This window comes from Podarcis pityusensis (assembly GCF_964106645.2).
Source record: "Podarcis pityusensis genome assembly, chromosome: 5".
In the NCBI taxonomy this organism is placed as follows: Eukaryota; Metazoa; Chordata; class Lepidosauria; order Squamata; family Lacertidae; genus Podarcis; species Podarcis pityusensis.
In genome coordinates this window covers 58,080,619-58,108,309 of record NC_138032.1, presented here as the reverse complement: position 1 = coordinate 58,108,309, position 27,691 = coordinate 58,080,619, and the positions used below count along the sequence as shown (strand labels likewise).

Genomic DNA, 27,691 nt, shown 5'->3' with positions numbered 1-27,691 from the left:
ATTACTGTTCTTCCTAGTGGAAACAAGGGACACGTGTCAATTCTGTGCCACCTGATAAGGCAGAATTCTTGAATAAATGACATTCTGCAGGAAAGGGGATGGTGCGTGTGTAATATCCCAAAGACGGATAGTTAGCAGGACTAGGAATAAGAGGTACACTTTGTCATGTGACCAAGGTATTTGAGAGCAGAGGCAGTAAAGGAAGCAGTAAAGAAGTCTAGAAATGTTGTGAAATGCTGAAAAGCCGCAGAATCTTTAGCATGCTGAATCACTGTGACTCATCATGAGGATGACTCATTCTCTGTACAGTGGTACCTCGGGTTAAGTACTTAATTCGTTCCGGTGGTCCGTTCTTAACCTGAAGCACCACTTTAGCTAATGGGGCCTCCTGCTGCCGCGCCGCTGGAGCACGATTTCTGTTCTCATCCTGAAGCAAAGTTCTTAACCTGAGGTACTATTTCTGGGTTAGTAGAGTCTGTAACCTGAAGTGTATGTAACGTGAAGCTTATGTAACCCGAGGTACCACTGTATAAGTAGGCAGGCAGACTCAGTCTGTGTCTGTCTGTGTGTCTCTCTCTCTGTGTGTGGTGGAGCCTGTGCTCTGTGAAGCCTGTGCTCAATGGAAACTGTGTATGCTCTGAAGCTAGTTTAATCTTTTGTTCACTATGCTTTTATTTGCAAACAAGTTTATTTTAACTCAGGAAAGCTTTTATTCTTTTACTGAAGAAGACTGTGTTATTAATTTGCACTGCACGACACACTTATGCCTACTACGAACAGTCCTGAACTGGCCAACACCTCCTGCTGTAAGAAGAAATCTGCCGTGCCACAACTATTGAACTGTTACTACTGTCAGTGTGAGCACATGTCCTATAAGTAACAACTCCTGGATGTACTCTTTTGCTCCATTTTTCATTTGTCTAAGGGAAACTTTGAAATTGCATGCACTTTGCCTCTGATGGGGGACAGAAAATAGCACAAATATTTCTAACATCTGGTAAAGCCAGAACAAGACCCTCCTATGAGCCCCTTTATATCCTTGTGTTACACTGATGACATAGAAAAAAACCTCTGCTGTGGTGCTCAGAAGGTGTACATTCCTGCCACAACAGCATGCTTGGTCATCCCCAAGTTTTCCAGTTTTCTGCCACCAGCTGAGAAATACTTCCTTTTCAGAAACTTCTTTCCAGACACATGGGAATTTTTAGTTTTAATCTTAGCTCTTTCTAGTGTTAGTTTATATTTTAGTAGTTGCATTTTTATGACTTTTTCCGTATTCACACATTGCATTAAATTCATTTATTGTAACTGTAGTTCTCTATTTTTTGCTCTGCTTCAAAAAAGCAGAATTTTGATCTTAAAGCAAGAATAAACTAATGCTTCTTTAAAGCCAGCAGTGAAATTTCTTTCCAACGAGCTTCTTGAGCTTGCCAGTAGTTCAGATCCCCACGACGGGGTGAACTCCCATTGCTCTGTCCCAGCTCCTGCCAACCTAGCAGTTCAAAAGCATATGAGTGCAAGTAAACAGGTACGGCTTCTGTCACAGTGTTCCGTTGCACCAGAAGTGGTTTGGTCATGCTGGCCACATGACCCAGAAAGCTGTCTGTGGACAAACACCGGCTCCCTTGGCCTGAAGTGAGATGAGCGCTACACTCCATAGTTGTCTTTGACTGGACTTAACCCCAGGGGTCCTTTACCTTTCTCATAGAATATTTTTCTAAGATGAATTATAACTCCGAGAGAATTACAGCATAAAAACCTAACTGAGAATTTGCCAAACTTCATGTGCAGATATGTTTGCTTGGACCCCTACACACAGTCAGGGAATCTTGGGACTTTTTCCTCTTCCAAATGCAAAAAATCGCTAAGTTACCAGACTGGAGAAAAGCTTTAAAACTACTGGTGATCTCCAACTAAGTAATTCACAGGGTAGATCCACTGAAATCTGCTTATACACAAGTCCACTGATTTCACTGGGTCTGCTCTGTGTATTACTTAGATGGATATCACCCACTATTTCCTACAACTTACATAATTTTCACATGAGGTGATTTCGGGGGGGGGGGGGGATCAAGTCGCCATGTAATAGTTAGCACTAGGGATATATACAAAACATGCATACCAGACTCCTCTGGAGTGTGCATTTCTGAGACGAATTCTGGTGTTGGTATAGTAGTCTTTTGAGCAGAAGAGGGTAAACCTGTCAGTGGAGTGTTGAATATCTCAGCCAACCCTGCAAACAGTATTTAAAGTTCAGTAAAGAAATAATCATTTAGTTTGTTTGCAATTGGGAGCAAGGGAAAACATAACTATTAAGAATTCATTCTCTTTGCTTGACTGCTCCCCAGAAGAACAGTCTTATATACAGTGCAATCCCAGACTACAACATCACACAAGATTTTCAAACATTAATGTTCATGGCAGTTTACAGCCACATGGTAGTTTATCACCCATTAGTCTGAACAAACTGTGATAGCTGTTGATGATGTATCAATTCCTCTTCCCGCTAATGATTTATTACATGCTACCTTTACAGATGGGGACGCGGGTGGCGCTGTGGGTTAAACCACAGAGCCTAGGACTTGCCGATTAGAAGGTTGGTGGTTCGAATCCCCGTGACGGGGTGAGCTCCCATTGCTCGGTCCCTGCTCCTGCCAACCTAGCAGTTCAAAAGCACATCGAAGTGCAAGTAGACAAATAGGTACTGCTCCGGCGGGAAGGTAAACGGCGTTTCCGTGTGCTGCTCTGGTTCGCCAGAAGCGGCTTAGTCATGCTGGCCACATGACCCTGTACGCCGGCTCCCTCGGCCAATAAAGCAAGATGAGCGCCGCAACCCGAGTCGGTCACGACTGGACCTAATGGTCAGGGGCCCCTTTACCTTTACCTAATGCAAGAGAAGGTACGCATGCTGAAAGATGGCAGCAGGAACACAAGAAGCCCTACCAATGTTGCTGGAGCACATGCCTTGGAAGCAGAGCATTAACCCTTTCAATAAGGGCTCATTTTCTCCAGGGAGGCAGAAATGAACAGATACTAATGGTCAGGGGTCGCTTTACCTTTACCTTTACCGATTAGTAGGCAAAGAAAGAAAGATGCCATGAAGACATTTTCAACTTTAAATTATACTAGTATTCTTTAAATCTATATTGCATGGTTCAATAAACCCACATACATTCTTGTAATAGGGAAGCGAGCACCTATGCTTCCATGTAAAATCCTGACTTCCTTCCCAGTCTCCAAGAAGTAATATTCTTTCACTCTGGCAAGCTGTGCTTCCGTAAAAAAACGCAGCAACTGTCAACAAAAATCAGGCAGGAACAGAGGAACTACACCTCTTTTCTTCTTTATATTGCAGTATAGAAAATTTAAAAATACAATGAAGAGGGAAGGTTCGGACCTGATCCCTGCATTAAGTCTTGATTGGGCCCAGTGCTAGCCAATGAAAGCTGCAAGACTGGCTTGGGATCCATCAGTTCTGGGCTATCTCAGCCCCACCCCTTGGAACACCCTATTTGTGGCTTTCTGCTGGGAGGGGGTTCTCTGGCTGGCTCAGCATGAAGAGTAGGGCAGCCGGACACCTGTGCTCAATTCAAACCCCCAGTATTATATATTTTGAAACACTTGGGGAAAGGGCATTATTAGGGCTCAGCATATATGCTGCCACACTACAAGCACTGAGTTCAGTTAAGAACAGTTTCCTTTCTAAATTTTTAGCTAGTGAAGATGACGAGATACGTTAAAGTCTTAGCCTGATAAGATCTCACTAGCTAGTTCAAATGATTTCTAACAACTAGAAATGGAACTTCAGTACCCAGAATACCCATTTCCCTGTTGCTGAGAATAGTAAAACAGAATTAAGGAAATCTAATCTAAATTAATTATTATTATTATTTTTAAAAAAACATCATTGTGGGGTGGGAGAGGGCGGAATTAAAAGACTAGTTCATAATTAAGACTAATATGAGTTTGGGAAATTACTAAATTCACATGCTTCCAGATTAAACAGGTAAATCGGGATTTTAGCAAAAGAGCAACTTTCACTCGGGGGCATTTAAAACCAGTATTAGTATGATGAAATGACTGCATATTTTTGGACCATTATATGATGGTATCACTACTGTATTACACTTGGTTTAGATATTGACCTACCTTTAAAATAATATCACAGTGCCATCTGTTGGCAAAGCTGAGAGTTGGTAAATTGGCATGGATAAAAATCTTACTATAGTCAAGAATGGGTAAGTTGACAATGTTAAAAACCACTTAGTGCCTTATATTCATCACTTTCCTGTATGCATGTTCGCAATATAATTTTCTGGCAATTAGGGATTGATAAGACTGAGCAGCTTTTATTTCTTAAAGTTTTACTGTACACCTAATGCTGTACTACATACAAACACACACTATAGGTTTTACATACAATTTTAAAAATGCTAGCTATTAAATCTGCCCAGATTTGCATATAAAAATAGTTAAGCGCAAGCTGAAAGCTTATTTTGATCATGGGATGACTGTTTCTGACTAACAGATGTGCTGTGTGAGGAAAAGCAGCTAACTCCTAATCTGTTGTCACTTCCTCATGCCTGGGAGCAGAATGAACCAGAGCTAGAACTAAGATAATCTGGATGTGCCTAAGGATACTCAATTGGGAGCTTTGATCTTAGCAAAGGCCCAAAAGGGCTTTGCAAGATTATTCTCTCAGACTGCTCCCCCTGCTCCTTGCAGGTTGTGCATTCCTACAGCTCTGAGCGTCTTGCTGGGTTCAATATCACCTAGGGTTAGTCCAGTCCTAACCGTACACTTCTAGAGGACTGGGAGCATATCAGAGTAGCATGCTGCAGTGAAACAAGAAGGCTATTGCCATCATGCCCTGCTTGTGGGCTTCCCATAGTGATCCGGTTGGCTACTCCGGGAAACAGTATGCTGGCCCAGAAAGCCTTTGGGTTAGCTCCAGCAGGTCTTCTTAAAAAGTTAACAAAACAGCACCAATCTATTTTATCCTTCCATTCACAGTTCTGTGGATCAAAGCCATAAGAAAGTCTTATAGCAAGTGCCATCTTAGGATGTGAACTTCCTCATGTGATAGCATAAATATATCTTAAGATGGCACTAGCAGCCAATGGTTTTTTAAGAAATATACTTGGAACTTTGTGACATACATGCACTTTCTACATTACTACAGCTTTATCCTTGCAAAAACATAGATATGTTGAGATATACTGACTAGTTGAAGGGCACCAAGCAAGATTCATGGATGAGCAGAGTTTTAAACATAGGTCTTTCTGGCCCGTCACTGACTTAAACGGAATGCTACTTTGTACAAACTAGGTTTGATTTTGTTAGAACAGATTGTGTTTGTTTCAGACAGTAAAACCAACCAAGTTCTTTATATGACCAATCCAACCATTTTCCATGGGATGCAAGTGAACTCCTTATAGGCTTGCAAAATATTTGGTACTGTACAAGGGGGGAAAAATCATTTCACCCAAACACTAACTATTTACCTGTAAAACTTTCATTTAAGTCATCATGTTTCTTCAAAGGATAGTTGATCATCACTTTAGGGACTTGTACAGCAGCATTCACAATACTGGTATGAGCTTTTCCAATCACAATTGGAGCAGGGGAATTTGCATGGCCTGTAGTAAAGTGACCCTTGACTTTTCTTATTGGCGTTTTTAGCATGGAAACATTGTTCTGAAAACAAAATATACAATTAAACCTTTGAGTCTGATCACTGAGGCTCAGAGTACATGTAAGTCCTGGTGCTCGCAGCTCAATTACCATTTACTTCAAAGTTGGATACAGTTCTGAATGCCAAGTCCAGTATGCACAATAAATCCAAGCAAAAAAAAAGCAGACAGAGCTTTCATCCATTTTTCCTTCTTGAAACATTTTGCTGCTTGGCAGCAGCAGAAACTACAAACATAGAGCTCACATCTGGCCAGTCACATCTTGCCTCCCCAACAACATACTAAAAATTCTCAGTGCATTGTTGCACTGTTGCTTAGGGTGGCTTTTGCCAATTCTAAGTCATTTCCATCCTTTTACTTAAGTAGTACTGAGAAAAGACTGCAAAAATAGCATAGGAAATCCAATTTTGCATATCTTATTTGATAAAGTCCATTTATGTATGTATTTAATATAGAGGTATTTGAGAATAAGAGTATAATAGTACAGAATGGCATTCAAACTGCTTAACATCCTGTAAGGCTACAAGAGTATTACACCCATATTACAGATTAGATGCTTGACAGAGTATGGCTGATCCAATGATTTCGTGGCTGAACTAAAGTTTGAACTGAACCTTCCTGGTTCATTACATGCTGTTAACTAACTACATTACATTAAGCAGCATGAACTCTAAAGGACTTAATTGTAATTGTAGTAGTTTGAATATAGAAAACTCACTTTATTCCTAAAGTAATCAAATAGTAATTCATAGTTTGAAATATTATAATACAAGAGGAAAGCTGTGTGAAAGGCACTTGAAAACTTTTCACTTGTGGCTACATTTCCTCTCCACATATGTATCTTCTGGCTCTTTCTCTCACTGCAAAAAGCTAATATTATGTTGGAAATGCTTTAGAAGTGTCTACCCATCTACTTTCAGGATACTGGGTACTTGGTAATTGTTTGACAACAAACAGTAAGATGTAGTCCTGTTTCTCATGCGGTGATCTGCTTTGCATGTGCGCAGACAATGTTGGCTAGAAGCCATTGTTCTTACAGATCATTCAGCCTGCTTTACTTAACCTACAAGCTTTTAAGTAGCAAACACGGCTCTTAAAACATTATTTCTTTTTGCTTGTGGGCCAGTGTGTGGGCAAGCCACTTTGGTTGTGGACAAAACATGGTCTTGCTTCATCTACCAGACATTGCCTGCCTGTCTACTTGCTCTCATCATGCACCCAGAATTCATCTCCATTCATTTTACCATATCCTCTCTCAAAATAAAATATGATGCATACTCATTAACATTAGCAACATCAACTTATCCATAATTTTCCCAAGCCCAGTTTTAACCTACTTTACAAACTGCTGTCCTTTATATTACTCATATATACTCCAATGTGGTAATTCAGGCTGGTTTCATTATCTAAAAGGCATGCACACCAAGAGAACACATCTCTAAACTCAGAGTAGTGCGAAAGAATCTGATCTGCACATTTACTCTGGAATTCCATGCAATTATTGGGGAGGGGGCAAGGTGGAGGACATTTCAAGCTGCCTTATACAAAGCAGAACTATTGTCCATCCATCCCAGTGATGTCTATTCTGACTTGGTGGAATAGATCTCAAGTTGTCTAGAAGTGCCAGGGACTGAAACTGGTACTTCATGCATACAGACCATCTATCAAAAAGCTAAAGACCCTTCCCATCCCTGGTTTCAAAGAATTCCAGACTCTGGCATTTAATGACTGGAAAATGGAATGCTTCAGTATATTTACTAAATGCAGGGTATTAGTTTTGATCACTGCTAGAGAATTACCTTTGATGGTTTTGTTGAGTTCTTCTTGGCTGACCTCTTCTTGGCTGATCTTTTAAGACCACATTTTGCAGCACTGCTTACTTGAGATTTTGGAACACCCTGTTTCACTATATCTGCCCAAGACTTTGCAACTGGAATGATAATTGTTCAAGATTGCTAGTTATTTCTATGCTTAAAACACATTTTTAATAAAACCAACATTTTCTAGATTTGTAGATTCATTTGTTCTAATGCATTTTTAAGCCAGGGTTGTCAGCCTGATGCCCATGAAGGCTTTCATTGGTACCTCTGGACATGTGCCAATTCCAAGCTTTATTTTTTTAATTAAAAAACCCACAACTGTCTAGCCCTCCCACAAATAGGGGGGCGGGAAATGTGCATGTATCTTCTAAACCAGTGTTTCTCAAACTTGGTCCCATCATCCCTGACCTTGCTAGCTAGGGATTATGGGAGTTGTAGGCCAACAACAGCTGGGGGCCCAAGTTTGAGCAATTTCTGTGAAATGAAATTGAGTGTGGTGTGACCACCTTGTTTATTTTTCCTGGTACTGAGTAATGTCCCATTACAGCATTGGTGTGATCTCCACAATCAGGATTAGTAGGACCTAAATGACTTCCCATGGTTAGCATAAGATTTGAGGGTGGCTCTCTCTCTAATTCTGTGTTAGACCATGCTCCTCATTGTAGCCATTTTGTGTTACGCCACACATATCTCATAGTAGCTATTTTGTGATGGGCACCCTCACTCTATCAAAATTCAAACTGTGCCCACTGATCCAAAAAGGCTGGTAAACCCTGCAGTCTTTTATAATACTATATGCTGTATCTGATTGTTTTGTGGAACATCAAAAGACACTAACAAAGCAATAATGACAAACCTATCAAGTTGGCTTTGGAAGCACCACTTTGCCTTTTAGAGTGAATTACACCCATTACTCCACTTCTCCTACACAAAGAACTTCTTGGAGTAGCATTTTTGCTCCTCTTTGTTGAACGAGCAGCTTTGCATTCTTGAACAGTAGGTTCAGATGTCTTTACTTCAGTGAACTCTTCATCTCCGTTCATCTGACTGGAAAGAGCATCCTGTTCTTCTGAAGGTGGGCTGGTAACATGAGAAACTGAAAAGCGACCTCTTCTTTGGGGTGCATCAAAAGAAAAAGTGGCTGGGGGCGAAGCAACCTGAGACCTGCGTGCTGGAGGCGAGGCAACCGGAGACCTGCGTGCTGGAGGCGAGGCAACCGGAGACCTGCTTGCTGCAGGCGAGGCAACGGGAGACCTGTGTGCTGCGGGCGAGGCAACCGGAGACCTGCGTGCTGGAGGCGAGGCAACCGGAGACCTGCGTGCTGTGGACGAGGCAACCGGAGACTTGCGTGCTGCGGGAGAGGCAACCGGAGACTTGCGTGCTGCGGGCGAGGCAACCGGAGACTTGCGTGCTGCGGGCGAGGCAACCGGAGACTTGCGTGCTGCGGGAGAGGCAACTGGAGATCTGCGTGCTGCGGGCGAGGCAACTGGAGACCTGCGTGCTGAGGGTGAGGCAGCATTCTTAGATGAACTATTCTCATGCTGAACCCCTTCAGGGAAACTCTGTAGAGAAAGAAGAGGGATTTTTTAAAAAGTTAATACAAAGAACTTCTAATGAGATATCAAATGTGGCATAGCACATAAGCAGAACTTAAACTGAGGAGACCTGAATTTGGGAATCTAGTGTACCACTTACAATATGTAAGAAATAGCTTGCTCTTCTTGCTCAGTTTGTTTGCACTTAGCCAGCTACACCTATAAACATGTCCACATGTCACTGGATGCCAGGATTAAAGTATAAAGAGCTTCTTCCTGGGAGAGAATGCAGCAGTGGTTGGTGCATGTGCTCTTTTCTTCACTAATGGGGTGGCATGTCTGCAGCATTCTATAATTATGTCTCTTTTTCCATACTTTTAGACTTAGCAGACTTTTTATTTTATAATAAAAAGCCAACCCGCGGCAGCCATTTTGTGATTAGTAAGAACAGCACTTTCTCCAAATTTAAGATGTGCTCACTGGTTCAAAGTTTGGCGACTTCTGGCCTAACTCTTATCAGCTCCAGTGAGTAGAGCCAATGGTTAATGATGATGAGAACTATAATCCACCAAAATCTGGAAGGCCAGACACATGAAGAGGCCTAGGAAGAAACCACACAGACACACATCATGTCCTAGCCCAGAGAAAAGGAACCTTTTTGGATCCACAGGCCAGTCTAGCAGCCCAAATTTTACAAGTGTGCGGGGCCATCCTCCTGCTGAAATCACAAATGATGTCAAGGGATTTGGTGCTCTGAAACCCCAAATTTAAGACTTCAAAGCACTAGCAGGCAGCAAGGCACTGTTAAAAGCAACGTGTTTTTCCACATCATTTCAATAGCTGTTTCTTTGTAAATCCAGTTGCTGAAATGAAAGGAGGGACATGACACCTGAACCAAGTAGGAACATCTTCGCTTTGCATCAGCCACTGGGTTCCTGCTTTGTGCACCGCTTCAAAGGCTCCCAACAACCAGCTGATTCGGAAGCGACTCAAGCTGGTTTGGCCAACTGCCTCCCTCACTTGTGGGCCAATGGGGAAGCCTGTCAAGCCAAGATTGGCCTGCAAGCCAGAGGTTCCTCAAACCTGTCCTAGCCCTTCTCCTTAAATGAGAGCTTTCCTCCTCCTTTTTTAAAGGGCACTGTCAAGCCAAAATTAAGAACTTTTATTCAGTGAGAATGGACTGCATTCATTCAAGTAGACATCTTTTCTGCTCATTTCTTTTAAATAAGATAAAACACTTATCTTTGAGAGGCCTTCCTCAAACGAAGCACAGGACAGCACACAACATGATAAAACGAAATACAATCACTACAACTACTAAATAGAAAAACCACAATACAGAACAGTAACATCAAACTACTTGCTCCAACCCACAATGGAGTCATGTTGTCCCTTGCTGCAATTTTATTTATTTTTACTCATAATCCAACTTTTAATAAAAATGCCAGTTCTCAAGAGAGTTATTGTACAGCAGGTGAAAACAAGGGAGTGGGGCTAGACCCCACTCATCCCATGGTGGAAACAAGTCTTCCCTTGCTAGCATTTGTCAGGGAGCAAGACCTCTGAAGCAAATGGTCAAGCAACTGGAACTTGCTCAACCCACACTGGAAATAATATTTCCCTGCATTCAAGATCATAAACCTGTCTCAAGGACACTTCATTTACCCTGACAACTTCTGAATTAAGAAATTTTAGGCAGGGATCCTATACCTACTTACTTGTAAGCCCCATTGGAAGGAATGGATAATATCCAATTATATTGTGGCATTAGAACAAATTTACTCTCAAGGGGGCCTTCTTCCCTGCACCCCAGCTCTCATGTGTCCACCAATCCTGCTTCAAAGTGTTTGGACCCTCTGGAGATTTGGTGCGGGGGGGGGGGGGCGGCATACAGAGCAACAGGGGAAGGAGTTTTCTTACACAATGTTGGATTTCACCCAATGGGACTTATACAGGAAGAATGAGAAGCAGAAGACTTGATCTGGGTGCTTTTGAGGCATTTCAGTACAGAAAATTATTTACCTTGATTCGAGATTGTCTAAATTTCAAAACCGCTCGAGGCGAGTTTCCAAATGGCAAGCTCAGTCGCGCTGGAGTTGCACCTCTTTTAAGTGGTGAGTTTGGAGGTAAGCGTTTATCAAACAGTTCAGGACTCAAGTGCCCACCAAAGGACACCCTCTTTCTCTTTCCAAGAGGCTGAATTAATATGTCAGGTTCTTCGTCCTTCCGCTTTTTAGGTGATTTCTTAACTTCTACAAAAGAGCAAAATATACCAACTTACAAAGCTAATCAGAAGGTTGATTCATTTTAGGTAATTTATCTAAAAGAAAGACAGAAGAAAGTTATTCTGAATTCCAACATAAATATTTAGCTCCAATCACAAAGGGAGTAAAAGGTAACAGTAAAGGACCCCTGGACAGTTAAGTCCAGTTGACTTCAACTATGGGGTACGGCGCTCACCTCCGCTTTCATGCCGAGGGGGCCAGCATTTGTCTGCAGACAACTTTTCCAGGTCATGTGGCCAGCATGGCTAAACCACTTCTGGTGCAATGGTACACCATGACGGAAGCCAGAGAGCATGGAAATGCCATTTACCTTCCCACTGCAGTGGTACCTATTTAACTACTCACGCTTGTATGCTTTTGAACTGCTAGGTTGGCAGGAGCTGAGATAGAGCAATGGGAGCTCACCCCATAGCACTGATTCAAACTGCTGACCTCATGATCGGCAAGAGGTTTGGTGGTTTCAGAATGTAAAGGTAGGCTGTTGTTGATTTTTGTTTACTATGTTAAATAAGCAGGATCACTTGATAGCAGGGATAGACTAATTAATGAAATCTATTGGATTTGTCCAAAAACATGTAAAAAGATAAGTTTTCAAATTGCCTTGATATTGAGGTATTTTGTACATTTACCTGCAATTACGATGCTTTAGGTTATATGACATACTTTTAAAGTGTGAAATACTTTAAGCTGACAATGGAACTTGCTAATAAACAATAATAATAAACAAATATTATTATTGGAACCAAATGGAGAATGAGGTATCCTATTCAAACTTGTAGTTGGCTAAAATAAGGAACATCACAGAAACTGATATAATGACCAAGAAGATACAGTTAAGTGATGAAAAATATTTTTTTTCTTCTGTGAATTGGTTACTACATACTGAGTGTCAGTATAATTTGAATATTATTTATTGTTAATTCATTGTTTTCTGGAGTGATAACTAAAATTTCATCTTTTATGTATTTGCACCAATTCAAGAGCACTGGAGTTTTTTTCTGTGCATACAAAAACCTGTCACAAAAGATTGCAGGTCTTTTGGACCCCCCTGATCAACTTTTAGTCTAGGGCATGGATAGGCAAACTAAGACCCAGGGGACAGATCCGGCCCAATTGTCTTCTCAATCCAGCCCGTGGATGGTCCGGGAATCAGCATGTTTTTACATGAGTAGAATATGTCCTTTTATTTAAAATACATCTCTGGGTTATTTGTGGGGCCTGCCTGGTGTTTTTACATGAGTAGAACGTGTGCTTTTATTTAAAATGCATCTCTGGGTTATTTGTGGGGCATAGGAATTCGTTCATTCCCCCCCCCCCATATAGTCCGGTCCCCCACAAGGTCTGAAGGACAGTGGACCAGCCCCCTGCTGAAAAATTTTGCTGCCCCCTGGTCTAGGGGGTTATTTCTGCTCCAGGTTTGTTTTGTCCTGACAGAAGACATACTCATAGTTAAAATCTGCAATACTGATTTCATATTTGTAATGTTCTATTGGGTTATATTGAAAAGCCTTCTACTGCACTCCAGTAGAAGACCCCTAACAGAAACTTAGGCATTTGTTTCTGTTTTGCTTTCTCTTTTCTTAACACTGTCAGGTCACATATTCCGAATAGTTTTTGTGTTAAACTCTTTTGGAATGTGATACCAACAGAAACCTATTTTTTCTTTTAAACCATAGTCACTTTGAAGTAAATCATCCCCCCCCCGCCCCAGTATGCCCTTAAAAAGGTCTCTTGGACCTAAATACAAGACTGATAGTGTCAGAAAATGAGTGTATGATGACACTTCAGTATTAAAATAGTAAGGATACTTTCTGTTAAAGTAAGATTTTAAAAACAGAACTAGTAAGAGATAAAAATTGAGAAAAATCTGTTGGGGTTATTTTTAGTGCACTGTACTTCTCTTAATTGTAGTAACCAAATTCGTTTGGTATTCATACAAGTTTTATAAATAGAATAACCAACAGACCTCGAATAAAATTACATAAAGAGAGCAAAATTACAAGTTCAAGAAAAAGTCACGACAAATTTCTGAAACAATCTCAAAATGATAGTCTTAGGCTTGTACTGCAAGTATTTACCTGACTTTCTTTTTATAGTAAATGCGCTTGCTGCATTCAGTTCTGAAGCAGTCTCACCCTCTGCTGGCACTGGTACATTATTTTCATGACCTGGTATATAGTGTTTATTATCAAAACTCTGGTTGTGGGCCTTCATCTTTGGTTCTTTTATTTTATCATCCTCCTCCTCCTGGAGCCAGTTTCCCTCTTTTTCAGGTGGCTGGTTAGGTGTGCACATGCAACCTGTTCCAGAAGTATCTACAGGAACTTCTAATGACTCCTCTGAATTGATATGCATCTGCTCTGTAGAAAAATGCCCATTTAAAAAGTCTTCATTTTGCTTAATGCTCCTCCGGGGGCTTTTACTGTTACGACAGCGAAATGAATAGGCAATGATTCCAGAGTTTCTATCTTTTTGTGTGTTGTTCATACAAATCTCATTTGTTGCTTTCAGAGTTTGTATTGGTTCTATGGCCAGCACTTCATTCTTGCCTTTTATTTTTAAAAACTTTTCTGTCAAGGCAATAAAATCAGGCTCCGCTGCACTAACATTCATTGAGCACTCTTCAATTTCAGAAGAGGTTTCTGTGGAATTCTTCAGTTCAATCAATGAATCTACCTGTTGCATTCTAGATTTTGAAGAACGTCTAGATTTTCTAGAACGTGGACTAGAATAAGTTTGAAAACTCTCTTTATTAGACTTTGGTATGGACAAAATGCTTTCAACCGATCTGCAAGTATCTGTTAAGTTAGCTTTGATTTCCACATCAGCTGTCTTTATTGGCTCTTCTTCTGACTTTTCAGGGCACCCTGCTCTATCTGCAGGTTCCAATGATACTATGGAACATGATTCATGGAAATACTTTGCACTTTGTCTACTTGCTGTTAGATTTGTATCATTACTTGCATTTTTAATCCCTTCAGTTCCATCTAGTTCATTCTCTTCTGCTTTCTGGAAATTTAACTGATTGGTGCCTTCACTTTCTTGCTTCCGTTCTGCAGCATAACCTTGAAGACCCAAAGATGATCTTTTGGATCTGTTCCTTTCAACAGATCTTAGATTTGATATCACACTGTTTATTCCTTGACTTTTAATATAACGAGAATGTTCAACTTCATTCCAAATTACACCTCCAGCCTTCTTAGTTTGACCAGTTTCAGATATCCTGTGTGGTATCTGAGATGCAGCTTTTTCCAAGGTATCATTACCATCTTTTCTGGCTAAGTGTTCTTCTTTTGACTGCAGAAATGTTTCATTGCTAAAATCTTCCTCTGCTATTTTTGTATCAGGTTCGTGCTTCACTAATTCATAAAGTTCACTAAAAGGAGACATTTCGTTTTTCCTTTCTGAACTGAAGGTTTTGTATGTAGATTGCGGTGTGCCATACTGTCCAGTAATAAATTCTTGAATTTTTGTCTCGTCACTTTCATTAGTATTCTGATTTTCCCAGTCAAGTTTCTTTTCTAAGAAGAGATTTTTAAAAGAATACATTTTTAAACAATGTGTTCTTTAAAAGTGTTTCTATTTTTGGTATAATGCTTAAGTTAGATGAAACAGTGTTACCAAATTCTACAGTCAGTTAAGGTTCTGATTATAGGGCAAATATATTTTTGAGGAATTAAGTAAAATCAACAACACCTGCTTCTACATAGAAAATAAGATTAACATAAAAGTCCTGAACATACAGCTCAGACATTACCAAATGCACTCATATGAAGCTACTTTGCAACCGATACTAAGAATAGCATGCCCATAGTGAATGGACTCTTAAAACTTATCCTTGTATGCAATAGCCCCCCCCCCTCTGTGTGTGTATATATGTACATTGACAAACATCAGCATAATCTGTAATATAAATTTAAGATTTATCTGCTTGTGAACTCTAATCATAATCCAGAGCAAACAAAAAAAGTGGCTGTCTGAATATCGGTTCCCACTTCTTCTCTTTTGCCATGCCCGTAGCAGCTGGCAATACAACCTGCAGTGGAACTGGCAGGAAATAGAACTGGAAGGGGTTTTCTCAGCCCACAAGGTGTATTCTCTAAAATATTTTGCTTCCTGTCACTGGAGAGATGGGTGGAAACAACCCATATCAAGGATCACATTCATCCCTACAGGAAAAACTAATTCTCCAAATCTTGCTTCATCTGTTCCCTCCCACAGCAGAATCCCAGTAAATGCTTTGATTTCAACTACTACGTATCTGTTTATGTAGCTTTACATTTTCTTGCCATTCAAGGCCTAACAGTGGTAAATAAGATGAAATAACTACCAACCAGAAATATGAGGACTTTTAGATTCTGAATTCCGACGGTGCAACAACTCCTGTTCTTCCTGCTGAATATGAAGAACCTGTAAATTTGTACACAATGTATCAGAGCAATGAATGTTTTATTTGTCTTAGAAGTTCACAAAATTGTGCCTATGGAAAGTATTCATTGGTTTATTTTTGAAGTAAATATTTATATGGTATCGAATAATTTAACTGAGTAGATTTCACTAGAACCCACCACCTCTAGCCTAGTTCCATTTATTAAGAAAAAGCTTCAGCTGTTTATTTATCTTCACCCCCTAAACTAGGAGTAACAGCTATCTTGAAAATAATCTATCATCTTTGAATACAGTTGTTCTTGCATAATCATTTAAAAAATATGATATGAAAATGTGCTGTGAAAAGAATGCTTCCAAAACATCTATTAAAAGCATACATTCTCAGTAATATAGTACTTTGGAGAGAAGAGTGCTGGCATTAAAACGTTTCTGTGAATACAGTTGCCATCCACACATAAAAAAGGGAGACACTACATCTGCAGGTAAAAAACCCACTTAAGAAGATTGGGAATATGGAAACCTATAGCTACACATTTCATTCAGTCCAGCAAAATACAAAGGTACATTTCATTGTATTCATGAAGTTACCTGTAATGTTTCATTCTCTTGAGACCTGGAACTCCTCTTCCGTGGAAGTAATGAAGGTGGATATTCAAACCTGTTTAAAGGTATTAGGTAGGCTTAATATTGATTTGTTTATCCCACTGATGAGCTAAATACCCTGGCTGCAAACCAGTTGTTGAAAACTCTTTGGGCTGGATAATGCAAAGAAAGCACCAGCCTTAACAGTCAGAGCCAAACAAGAAGTGTAAGTAGCAACAAATTGAGAAACAGTCAGGGAGGTGAATAAAGGAGATGAGTTCTAGGATCAGGCTTGGCTATGGGACAGAGTCAGTTTTGGCTGCCTGAGACCTGACCTTTACAGAGAGCAGGACAAGGGAACTGTGACCTTGCTCCTGCTTCTTGACTCTTGTGCAGCTTTCAATACCATTTCCCGTAGTATCCTCCTGAACTGACTCAGTGGAATGGACACTGGTATCACTGTGTTACTGGGGTTCCATTCCTGCAGTCCTGAGAACAGCACCGGGAGAGTGCTTTATGAATCTCTGACAGTTATGTTATGGAGTACCCCTGGGTACAATTCTATCCCCCAGTGCTATTTAAAATCTATACAAAGCCACATGGAGCCTGGACCTGTGCCCAGACACAGTGGTGGGACAGATGAGGGAAAGTAAGCTGAGGTTGAATCCTGCCAAGGTGGAGGCACTATAGGTGTCTGGATCCCATGTGCAATAAACTGATCAATTACTTGCCATGGATGGGGTTGCACTTCACCTGAATTAGCCAGTATGCAATTTGGTGCTGCTTTTGGATCCAGCTTTGTCAATGGAGGCCCAGGTAACCTCAGTAGTTCATGCATTAATGATTTCAAAGCTGAATTACTACAATGCACTGTATGTAAGTAAGCTTCACTTTTACTGACCAGAAACTGCAGTTAATGCAGAATGCTGCAATACAGTTGCTGAAATGATTGGGATTCTGTCAACATATAACACCTCTGCTCAGATATATACACAGGCTGCCAATTTGTTACCAGGCTAAGTTCATGGTGTCACTATTAGTATACAAACCCATAACAGTTTTGGACCACTTTACCTGTGGCATTACTTTACCCCATATATTCCCTATCAACCACTTCAATCGGCAGAACTGACACAGCACAACATAATACTCATTCCGCAGTTACAAAACCACAATTTTTTGGTGTTGCAGCACCTACACTTTGTAACTCTCTACCTACTAATATAAGATAGGAGTCTTGACTGTAGTATTTTCAATGCCTGCTTAAAACATGTTTAGGCTAGCCTACGCAGACAAGTTGAATGATGCATTTTAATCTCCCTTTGCTTACTGATTATTTTAATTATCTTTTTGAATGCTTTTAAATACCTGTTTTTAACTGTCTTGTACTGATAATTTTAACGTATTCTTTTTTATAACCACTTAAGAGGCTTTACTACAATCAAGCAGTATATAAAAGTTGTGAAATACAGGTGGCGACCATTTTGCACGCATCCAATTGATGTGTGGCCTTCCATGCATGCCATTTTCTGACCCAGAAGGGGATGGAATTGCCTTACACACAATATGACTCAAAATGCAACCCCTGCACAAAGGAGTTGCCTGAACATAAAATAAACTCATTAAAAATTCCAATGACTTGACCCAACCTAGGCAACGTGACAAGAGTAATTTTATTTAAGTAGATCCATAGCTGTGTATAGCATTGTTACCTACCTGAAAGAACGATCAATAATAGTGAATACATCTCCATGCTTTAAGTATGTAGGTTGCTGAAAAATATTTCCATTGAGTTCTGTTGGGTTTGCAGGACTTAAGTTAAACAAAGTTGCCTAAAAATAGATTTAAAAATATTCAGCTCAGTCAATTAAGAAAAGTCCAAGAGACACACAACAAATCAATACAAAAAAAAATAAGAATGCATACCTCCTTATTTTCATTGACTTCGATTTTACAATGTTCTTTGGAAACCTGAGGCAGCTGAATTCTGATGTCACACTCTCTTTTCCTTTAAATATAATCATGCAGTTTTCAGATTAACATTTGTATATTACGCAGAAATAAAGGGGGTTTTTTTTATATATAAAATGCCATAATGCTACTATTCAAATATTAGAAAAATTATAAAGACAAACTATGTAGTATTATGAAAACTGAACCTGTTTTAACTGAAAAAACCACTAATGTTTACTGTTGGCATGCCATAAACCAGAGATGGCTAATCAATTCAGGGTCTAGAGCCACACTGGTCCAGGGTGAACCGTGATATTTGCATGCCAAAGCAAGCATGCCCAAAGTGTAAATGTGTCCATGGCTAGAATTGCCGTTCGCAAGCTGCCTTCAAAAAGCTTTTATATTCTATCAATACTATTTAAAATCCTTTTTTGATAAGCTATTATTATTTATTAAATTCTGTAAAATATAAATATATACATAAGAAAGAATACATTTTATGGATCAGAACAGGGGACCTGTAGAACTGGTCGATGAAGAAATAGTATTTTTTTAATGGACAAATTGGAAGGTTGCAAAGGGAGGGCACAAAAAACTTCCTGGGGAACTATATATGGCTCACAGGCTGTGGGTTGGCTACCTCTGCCATAAACTTTCCCCTGCCTTCATTAAATATGCACTTGGCCACTGATACCTATTCACGTAGATACTTGGAGAAAAGATACTCTAAACCAGAGCAACACCTGCACCCAATAAAACCCTCCAAAGATATGAAATGATAAACATAGATGTTGCCGATATCGCTTGCTTATGTAAAACAGAAAGACTGAATAACTATTGGAGTTAGTAAAGTTCAACCTTTCAGAGCAGGTTGTACAATTCAAAAATTTCTCTAAAGTTGAAAAAGAGCTCTCTCTATTGACTTATGTACGGTGAACTTGAAGCAGACAATCCCGAGACATTAATTCGAGAACAGCAAAGATGCTTATATCTCCAATAGCAAGTGAATGTTGCTCCTTTCATTTGACCCACTGAAAGCATGCTATTAACAATTTTTCCTCACAAAAATATTATAGCTTCACTTGAGAGTTTCAAAACTGTGAAGAAAAATTAAATTTAAACCCAAAAGTAAAGACAAATTCCTATCTACTAGCTCTCAAAAAGGTCAAATTTACACCAGTGTGCAAACCTAAAATGTGCACGTTGATGCAGGGCTTAGGCATGTTGACAATTTAATTGACATCTTAAGTTTTGCTGTTTTAAAGTGCAAGCAGGTACGCGCACATCCCCAGAAGGGGCACAAAAAGGGGCAAATACAGCCCTAAAAGAGCGAAAACAGCAAAAATGGAGTCTCTAGCCTTTGCAAGTGCAGTCCCAGGAGCCTTTTACACCTATGGAGAGTTGAGAGTTTAAGAAAGTAGATTTGGAGAGTGATTGTGGAGTTGGGTGGATTTTTGGCTTTTTTTCAAGCGTTTCTAGAGGTTTAACAGGTGTTTGCAGGCTTTTTCAATGGTGCCCCAATATACGTAATTTCACTTAAATATGTGGTGCCTTGGAATGTAACCTCTGTGTAAATGGGAGTTTCCTGTAGCAAAGATTTTACTGTTTCACTTTGTGAAAAGAACAGTTCAGACAATTAAATTCCAACATTCAAAAGCTGTATTTCAAAATACCTTCCAATAAATAAGTCTTACCTTCCAAACAAACAAGAGTTTCTAGTCAGCGGAAAATGAGTTCCATCACTCCCATTCTTTTTAATGACAACAATTTTCCCAAAAAGTGGCATTTTCTCATCTGTAATTCCTACCTGTAAGGATTGAACATTGAGAACTCAATAAAACTTTACCTAATTAGAATATATGATGAGCACCTTTCTATTAAGACAATACACCAAGAGAATTACAATTTTCTTACACTTTTCTTAAACCCAGATTATCACGAAACTGTATGTAAAAGCCCCTTATCAGGTCTATAGCTACAACATATAATGCAAATTACATTATATAATACAGGAGCCACATACAAGTGTACTATTTGTACACGTATACTGTTTTGCTGCTCATTAACACTAGCTCCTAAAAAAAAATTCAAGTCATTTCTCAGTAACATGATCAAAGTCATAGACGTACAAGTAATTTGAACAAGACATCTTTAAAATTAATGAATGTATTATGGCATTAGCTTTCATGGAATACAGTGCACCTTGGGCTCTCACTTGTGGGGTGCCTCAGGGTTCTGTCCTCTCCCCCATGCTTTTTAATATCTATATGAAGCCGCTGGGAGAGATCATCAGGGGGTTTGGACTGGGTGTTCATCAGTATGCAGATGACACCCAGCTCTACCTCCCCTTTAAATCAGAACCAGTGAAGGCGGTGAAGGTCCTGTGTGAGTGTCTGGAGGCGGTTGGAGGATGGATGGCGGCAAACAGATTGAGGTTGAATCCTGACAAGACAGAAGTACTGTTTCTGGGGGACAGGAGGCGGGCAGGTGTGGGGGATTCCCTGGTCCTGAATGGGGTAACCGTGCCCCTGAAGGACCAGGTGCGCAGCCTGGGAGTCATTTTGGACTCACAGCTGTCCATGGAGGCACAGGTTAAATCCGTGTCCAGGGCAGCTGTGTACCAGCTCCATCTGGTACGTAGGTTGAGACCCTATCTGCCCGCGGACTGCCTCGCCAGAGTGGTGCATGCTCTGGTTATCTCCCGCTTGGACTACTGCAATGCGCTCTACGTGGGGCTACCTTTGAAGGTGACCCGGAAACTACAACTAATCCAGAATGCAGCAGCCAGACTGGTGACTGGGAACAGCCGCCGAGACCATATAACACCGGTCTTGAAAGACCTACATTGGCTCCCAGTACGTTTCCGAGCACAATTCAAAGTGTTGGTGCTGACCTTTAAAGCCCTAAACGGCCTCGGTCCAGTATACCTGAAGGAGCGTCTCCACCTCCATCGTTCTACCCGGACACTGAGGTCCAGCACCGAGGGCCTTCTGGCGGTTCCCTCACTGCGAGAAGCCAAGTTACAGGGAACCAGGCAGAGGGCCTTCTCGGTAGTGGCGCCCTCCCTGTGGAACGCCCTCCCACCAGATGTCAAAGAGAACAACAACTACCAGACTTTTAGAAGACATCTGAAGGCAGCCCTGTTTAGGGAAGCTTTTAATGTTTGATGTATCATAGTATTTTAATATTCTTTTGGAAGCCGCCCAGAGTGGCTGGGGAAACCCAGCCAGATGGGCGGGGTATAAATAATAAATTATTATTATTATTATTATTATTATTATTATCAGATGCACAGAGTGAGATCCTCAACTGTCAAAATATTGCACACATGGGTGCTGTTGGGGTGGATGGGTATAATGTAACCAGAAAGGCCAGAAAGAATGCAGAGAAAATAGAGACAGTGAAAATTACATAAATAACAATGATAGTTCACAGAATCAGTTGTGAATAATAGACATCCTGGCATTTGTATGCCAATTAACTTGTATGTTTTGTTAACATTTCATTTAGTACTACAATATGTTTACATAGAGCTGCCCTTGAAGCCAGTTCAGAAGTTCCAATTAGTGCAAAAATGCTCCCACCTCACTATTCAGTAGCAAAACTAGATACAATATTGTGACAGCACTCTTGAAACAGTTGTGCTGGTTACGTGTTTGCCCAATTTAAGGTGCTCACTTTAGTGTATTGTCCTGCATGGCCTGGATACTTAAAAGAGCACCTTTCCCCATTATATGCCAGCCTGTGCTTTGAGATCTGACAGAAAGGCCCTTCTTATAGTTCTATTTAAAACCAAGACTCAAACAACAAGACCGTAAGAAGAGCCTGCTGGATCAGGCCTTCAGGCCTATTGACAACCTAATCTAGCATTCTGTTCTCACAGTGGCCACCCAGATGCCTGTGGGAAACCCACAAACTGGACCTGAGAACAACAGCACCATCCCATTCTGTGGTTTCCAGCATCCTGCTTCTGGAAGGGACTCATGTTATGGCTTCTGTGTTATGGCTCCCCGATTACAGAATTGCCTTCCACTAGAAATACGTTGGTCCTCTTTGCTGGTGTCTTTATGTCATTTACTCTGCTTGGCATTTGGAGGTCAACTGCTCCTACTGTTGCTGAGTTATAAGATGTGTTATATTGCTAGTTTAATGATGGATGTTCTACCGTTTTTTATTATGAATTGTATACAGTGCTCAAAATTAACCAGGCACTAGGCATTTCCATCATCTGGAAGTGCATGTCTGGGGATCCTTGGATCTAGACTGTTTTCATACAGTAACACTCCATCCTGTAGAGTTCTATTGGTTATATTTTATCTACACAATTGGGAATGAATTTCTGGAAACAAAATGCTTCTCAGACTGCAGCCTGAGCAGGAGCAGTTACCATTAAGAAAAAGAAGTTGGAATAAGCCAATATACATGTGGACTTTTCTTCTTCAAGTTCTAAAAGCTCAAGGTTGTCATCTGAACTATCCAGATGTTTAACTGATCACAGCGCATTGTTTGAAAAATAAGACTTTAGAGCTGTCTTGCAAAAAAAAAAATAAAAAAAATCTGAATTTTCTAACACTGATTGTATACCATCTTAGCAACTTCATTTAAATTAATAAATAAATAAAAAAAGATCTTTGCCTTACTTCAGCCCACAAGTGAAAAAAGGGAAACTCTTGATATATAGTTTCACATTGCAAGTCTGAATAAAGTATCCTTATTACAGGACAGCAAGTTTGTTATCATTTACAATGTCCTGGGAGACTGGAATTGCCCCCCAACAGTTTTTTAATATTGTAATTTCTGATGAGATTAAATTTATTCTTCTGCATAGCAACTGGCCTATTTGTAGTATGTATGCAATAATCCACTAACAATGCTCTTAATCATTCTACATATAAAGTTGTTCTAGTCCTCTTAATCAATTCCAATAATTTGTCAGAGAAAGTCTGTCATGTACATGAGCAGTTTAACTCGAATCCATAGGACACTGAAACCACATATCTCCTCCTCATGTGAATCACTAACTGATTTCCAGGTACTGTACTATACAGATATATAAATGCATCTATTTTACTGTCTACCCCATACAGTACTGTCAAAGCAATAACTTTTACAATCTGTATACACAATAGAGGAGCTGTACAAAGCAGCAACTACGCTTTCACAAAAACAGTTGTAGTTACACTGAGACAGCCTGTTATTGTGTTCATGGTTATATGTGAACAAGCCTACAGGCATTATAAATACATATTTGAATATTGCAGTTGCTGCTTTTTGTGAAACAGCTTCATCTGCATACACAACTGGAAGAATAGTCTGGCTTTGCAACTATTTTGTTCCATGTTTCCACCTCATGTGAAGGTTTACTAACAAGTACATTTCCTTCAGAAACATTTTCTTTTTAAAAAAAAAAAAAAAACCCCAGAAACTTTAGGATGGTAACTGTAGATACATTAATGTGTGATATGGATACCAACATAGTTACGATATTTTTATACAGAACCCAGCAAAGAGGCAGGTGGCACTTTTTTTTAAGTAGAAGTACCATGTTCTGTAGAAAACTCATTTAATTTAAAATGGTCTCAACAGAATTACATGAAGCAAAAAAGTTTCAGCAGAATAAGCAACAAAGACATTGAAAAGTCAGGTATGCTAGGATTGCCAACTTAGTTATGCAATTGTTCCCAAAAGATACAATCAAACAAGTTAAATCAGATGTAGCCAACGAAGTGCCCCCTCCCCAAACTGTTCTACTGTACTACAACTCCCATCATGCCAGACTATGCTGGCTGAGGCTGATGGGAGTTGTAGTCCGACTACGAATATTTATTCTGCACAAAGCCACCCTGCAGCATTTTGCTGGAACCCGATTTTCCATAAGAGAGATACTCTGTGGATGCAGCGCGCTCCGGAAAGGCGAGAAAGGCGCGCATTTCAAACATACCTCGCGACTAGTCTTGTGAAGATGCCCCGTTCCTCACAAAACAGTGGTCTAATGCGAGGGGAAACCACCTACCGGTATTCGCAGCTCTCACCGCCAAGTTAGCCAGGCCTGTGCTGTGAACAGTGCCGGATTTACGTATAAGCTAAACAAGCTATAGCTTAGGGTCACAGTCTCTTGGGGGCCCAAAAGAAAATTAAAGGGGGTAAAAACTGCATGTACATTTCCAAACTATAAGATAAAAAAACAAATAAAATACAACCTATATACAGCAACAGTGGCAAATGGCTTTAGATACCTATTAGGTCCATAAATTACCATATAGCATATATTCAACACACAAAGGACAGCTGGACATATAAAGGGCCCCATTACCGCCAGTAGCTTAGGGCCTCATCAAACCTAAATCCGGCCTTGGCTGTGAAGGCTCTAAGGGGAAAAACTAAAGGCAAAGGTAAAGGGACCCCTGCCGCCAAATCTCACTGATTGATTCCCCTCAATGACACCCTCATTTCCCACAACGTCTCTCTCTCTCCTACGAACAGCACAGAGGGGACGCTTTTTAAAAAGAAGAGGCCGTTGGACCAACTCACTCGCTTTGCCGGCGCAACCGCTCGCCCCCAAACAAGCCTTAGCACCGTGGGCAGCGAATGCTCCTTCCCCCATTGCCAACTTCTCTTCCCCCCCCCCCCCCCGCAATAAGAGTCTGGGTCGTGCCCGCCCCCCACACGGGCTGAACGTCCCTTACCTGCGCGCGCGTCCTCCGCCACGAGGATACGCAGGACCCTCTCGCTCTCCCCTTCTCTCCCCCCTAACAGTCCTAACCGAGTAACAAACCCGCGTGCGCGCGAGCGCCTAACTCCCCACTTAATTCAAATCCCCGCTCTGACGTCGTCACGTCCGTAACTCCGGCGTAAAACTCTCCTCACTCCAGGTTTGTATCTCTCCGCCACGCAAAACTTTGCCGCCTTTTCTTTTAACTTAGTTGTCCCCTGCCCTGGAAGAACGATAAAATATAAGAATGTTCCTTACCCATTCACCACTCCCACACTGAACTGAGCTTTCTGGGGGGCGGGGGGAGCGGGCTGTGTGGGGACTACTTCCGAATGGTTTCCGCGGAAGCATAAATATGGCGCAACGTTTTATCAGATTTACTTTTTAAAACGACGCGCGGTGGATTCTGATTGGAGAACGCGAGATGACGCCAGCAGGAAAAACGATCCAATGGGGAACCCAGAAGGCCGTTCAATTTTTAACAGACAGTAAGGAGAAGCGCCGAGCGCGTTTAGGTTCCTTCGCTTCTCGCGCCAAGCGGCGGAGGCGGGAAAAGGGCTCCCGCTTAGGGGACAGCCGTAATGCCGCTTACCTGCGAGTAGGCGCCTCTGAACTCAAGTCTTCTCAATGGGCGTGCTTATGAGGGTGCCGTCCCTCCTCTGTTCTGAGGTGCTGCTTAAAAATAGCACAACAGGGTGGATATAATGACAACTTTTGAGTGCTTATGAAGTAGCTGAAGAAATTCCATTGAATTTTAAGAAAAAGAAATTTTAGTGTTTTGTTGGAAGCCGCCCAGAGTGGCTGGGGAAACCCAGCCAGATGGGCGCGGTATAAATATTATTATTATTATTATTATTATTATTATTATTATTATCCCCCCTACCCTATTTTGTTTTTCTGAAAATGGAAAAACTTGCCAAGTGCAGACACGCCCCCTAAATTAATGGAGGGTCACGCCGGGGGCCACCCTGGTGACTACACAGGACAGGGGTGTGGCAACTTGACTGAAATATTGGGGGGCCAAGCAAGCTCCGCTCAGCACATGACGCGGGCACGCAGATGCCCATCAACTGGGGGGGGGGGGAACAGCCGTCAAATGTTTTACGGAGGGAGAAGACCCCTCGGTCCCTAGGAGATGGGTCCTATGATACAGGATTTGGCAGTTCCACACAAGTTCTCCAGTTTAGCATCTCTTTTGTACGCAGCCCGTCCCAAGCCCATGCAACTGCTAAAGCTTGCTTTTCACCATCCCAACTCCCATTTCTGAAAAACCCTTTCTCCTATGCAGTCCCACTGTACACTTGTTCTCATCTTCACCCCCGTGTCCGTGCCTCCCCGCAATTTTTTGTGCAAGATCGCTGCAGTGGTGAACTCCCTGGTGAACTCCTGCAGCTTTTCAATCATACGTAAATGACACGTCAGAAACAATTAGCTACTTTTACTTACAAAGAGATACGTCTAAAACATACCTGGTTTATTTCAAATATTTGAAATTTTAGCTCAGAAAGAAGAGTACGTATAAATACATTCTACATTTATAAATAAATGCTTTCTACATTTATGCAACAGAGGATGCATGGGAGTCTTCTGAATTTCTAAGGGTAGGAGTTACTCTCGAGCATTATCTTTGGCATTTAACATATAATCCTTCCTGCTACCATCAAATACTGGTGCTTAATATAATTACAGTATTTTCCTGTGCCTTTGTGTGCTGGTTTGACTTTTTCTTTTCTGTTTTCTTTTCTTTTTCTTTTACAAAGTAGCCTCTTGTTTCCCTGGACAATATATGAATGGGAAGTGAATGGGAAGTTGACTCCTTTGTTACTTAGTTTCAATATTTATCTAGATTGGGAAGCTCCTTCTGATGCAGTACGTGAAAGTGGTGCTGAAAGAAAAAGTATTTTATAAATAGCATACTCGTAAGCTTTCCACCAAAATAGAAGAAATGTCCATCTCAAAAGAGTCTTAATGCAAAGATTTTTGTTTCTTAGGTTCTGGTCCAAGGAGTAGGGCCTCTTGAACCTTTAGGCTGGCTGTTCTAATTTCATCACATTTCTTTTTTTAATATGAGCAGAATCTTGTGAGTTAGGTTTTTGAGTTTGAGAAGGTTAAACTCAGTTGATGGATGTTGTGTATATTTTGGGTGCTTGCTAATAAAATATCTGTTCTAAGTTGCTACATCAAATCTGGAACTTCATGCAGAACCAGGAGTGAAATACATTGCAAAAAAGTACTATGGAATATTTGAGGACTCCACATCCTTTATCTCTCTCAAATGAGGCAGTTGAGGAATGCAAAAGGGATAATTTTCAGGATAACAAGAAGGGAGAAAACACTGAAAGGGGTGGGGGGGAGTGGCTGCTTTAAACCTTCCACCCCTAATTTACTAAAATTTCTGCTGGTGTTGAAAGTTACCATTTTCTTCCCAGTTTCCTCCATCTCTGCTTTACTCAAACTTCCACAACTTTAAACCACTGCTTTCTGCCTCTCAGTGTGCCTCCCTTCCTCACTCCCATGCTGCTGTTGTGCAGCTTGCCTTCACATTTGCTCCTCTATCCTGCCCTGACTTCATTCAAATCCAGGTTTGTGATGTGGCACTGCAAGCCTCCAGTGGGGGCTGCTTGATAACATTCTTACATTTATATTATATACAGAGAAACCAATCCTCCCTCCCAATTAGGCTTTCTGGAGGAGGGTTTCTCCCCAACCTCAATCTGAATAA

The 27,691-nt window shown here is 40.9% G+C and overlaps 1 protein-coding gene and 1 long non-coding RNA gene across 9 annotated transcripts in view; one reads left to right on the top strand and one right to left on the bottom strand.

Annotated features, from left to right (window-relative positions):
* MKI67 (marker of proliferation Ki-67) overlaps positions 1-25,062 on the bottom strand; it is a 35,775-nt gene extending 10,713 nt beyond the window's left edge. Inside the window, exons 1-12 of one of the 2 annotated variants that reach the window (XM_081005186.1) lie at positions 24,944-25,062; positions 19,952-20,064; positions 18,231-18,312; positions 18,021-18,136; positions 16,311-16,380; positions 15,668-15,743; positions 13,412-14,854; positions 11,071-11,300; positions 8,370-9,075; positions 7,493-7,623; positions 5,505-5,697; positions 2,123-2,233 (exon numbers count right to left, since the gene is read on the bottom strand). In XM_081005186.1, coding sequence (XP_080861312.1) covers positions 2,123-2,233; positions 5,505-5,697; positions 7,493-7,623; positions 8,370-9,075; positions 11,071-11,300; positions 13,412-14,854; positions 15,668-15,743; positions 16,311-16,380; positions 18,021-18,136; positions 18,231-18,312; positions 19,952-20,043 — 3,250 coding nt within the window. In that variant the 5' untranslated portion in view covers positions 20,044-20,064; positions 24,944-25,062. Of the gene's footprint in view, positions 1-2,122; positions 2,234-5,504; positions 5,698-7,492; positions 7,624-8,369; positions 9,076-11,070; positions 11,301-13,411; positions 14,855-15,667; positions 15,744-16,310; positions 16,381-18,020; positions 18,137-18,230; positions 18,313-19,951; positions 20,065-24,788; positions 24,865-24,943 lie in introns of those variants that run through there. The other variant, XM_081005187.1, reaches the window with a different exon arrangement.
* LOC308477100 overlaps positions 25,051-27,691 on the top strand; it is a 40,672-nt gene continuing 38,031 nt past the window's right edge. For 3 of the 7 annotated variants that reach the window (XR_013986372.1, XR_013986373.1, XR_013986378.1), the window contains exon 1: positions 26,591-26,838. This is a non-coding gene — a long non-coding RNA (uncharacterized lncRNA). Of the gene's footprint in view, positions 25,130-25,380; positions 25,639-26,468; positions 26,571-26,590; positions 26,839-27,691 lie in introns of those variants that run through there. The other 4 variants (XR_013986374.1, XR_013986375.1, XR_013986376.1 and 1 more) reach the window with 4 other exon arrangements.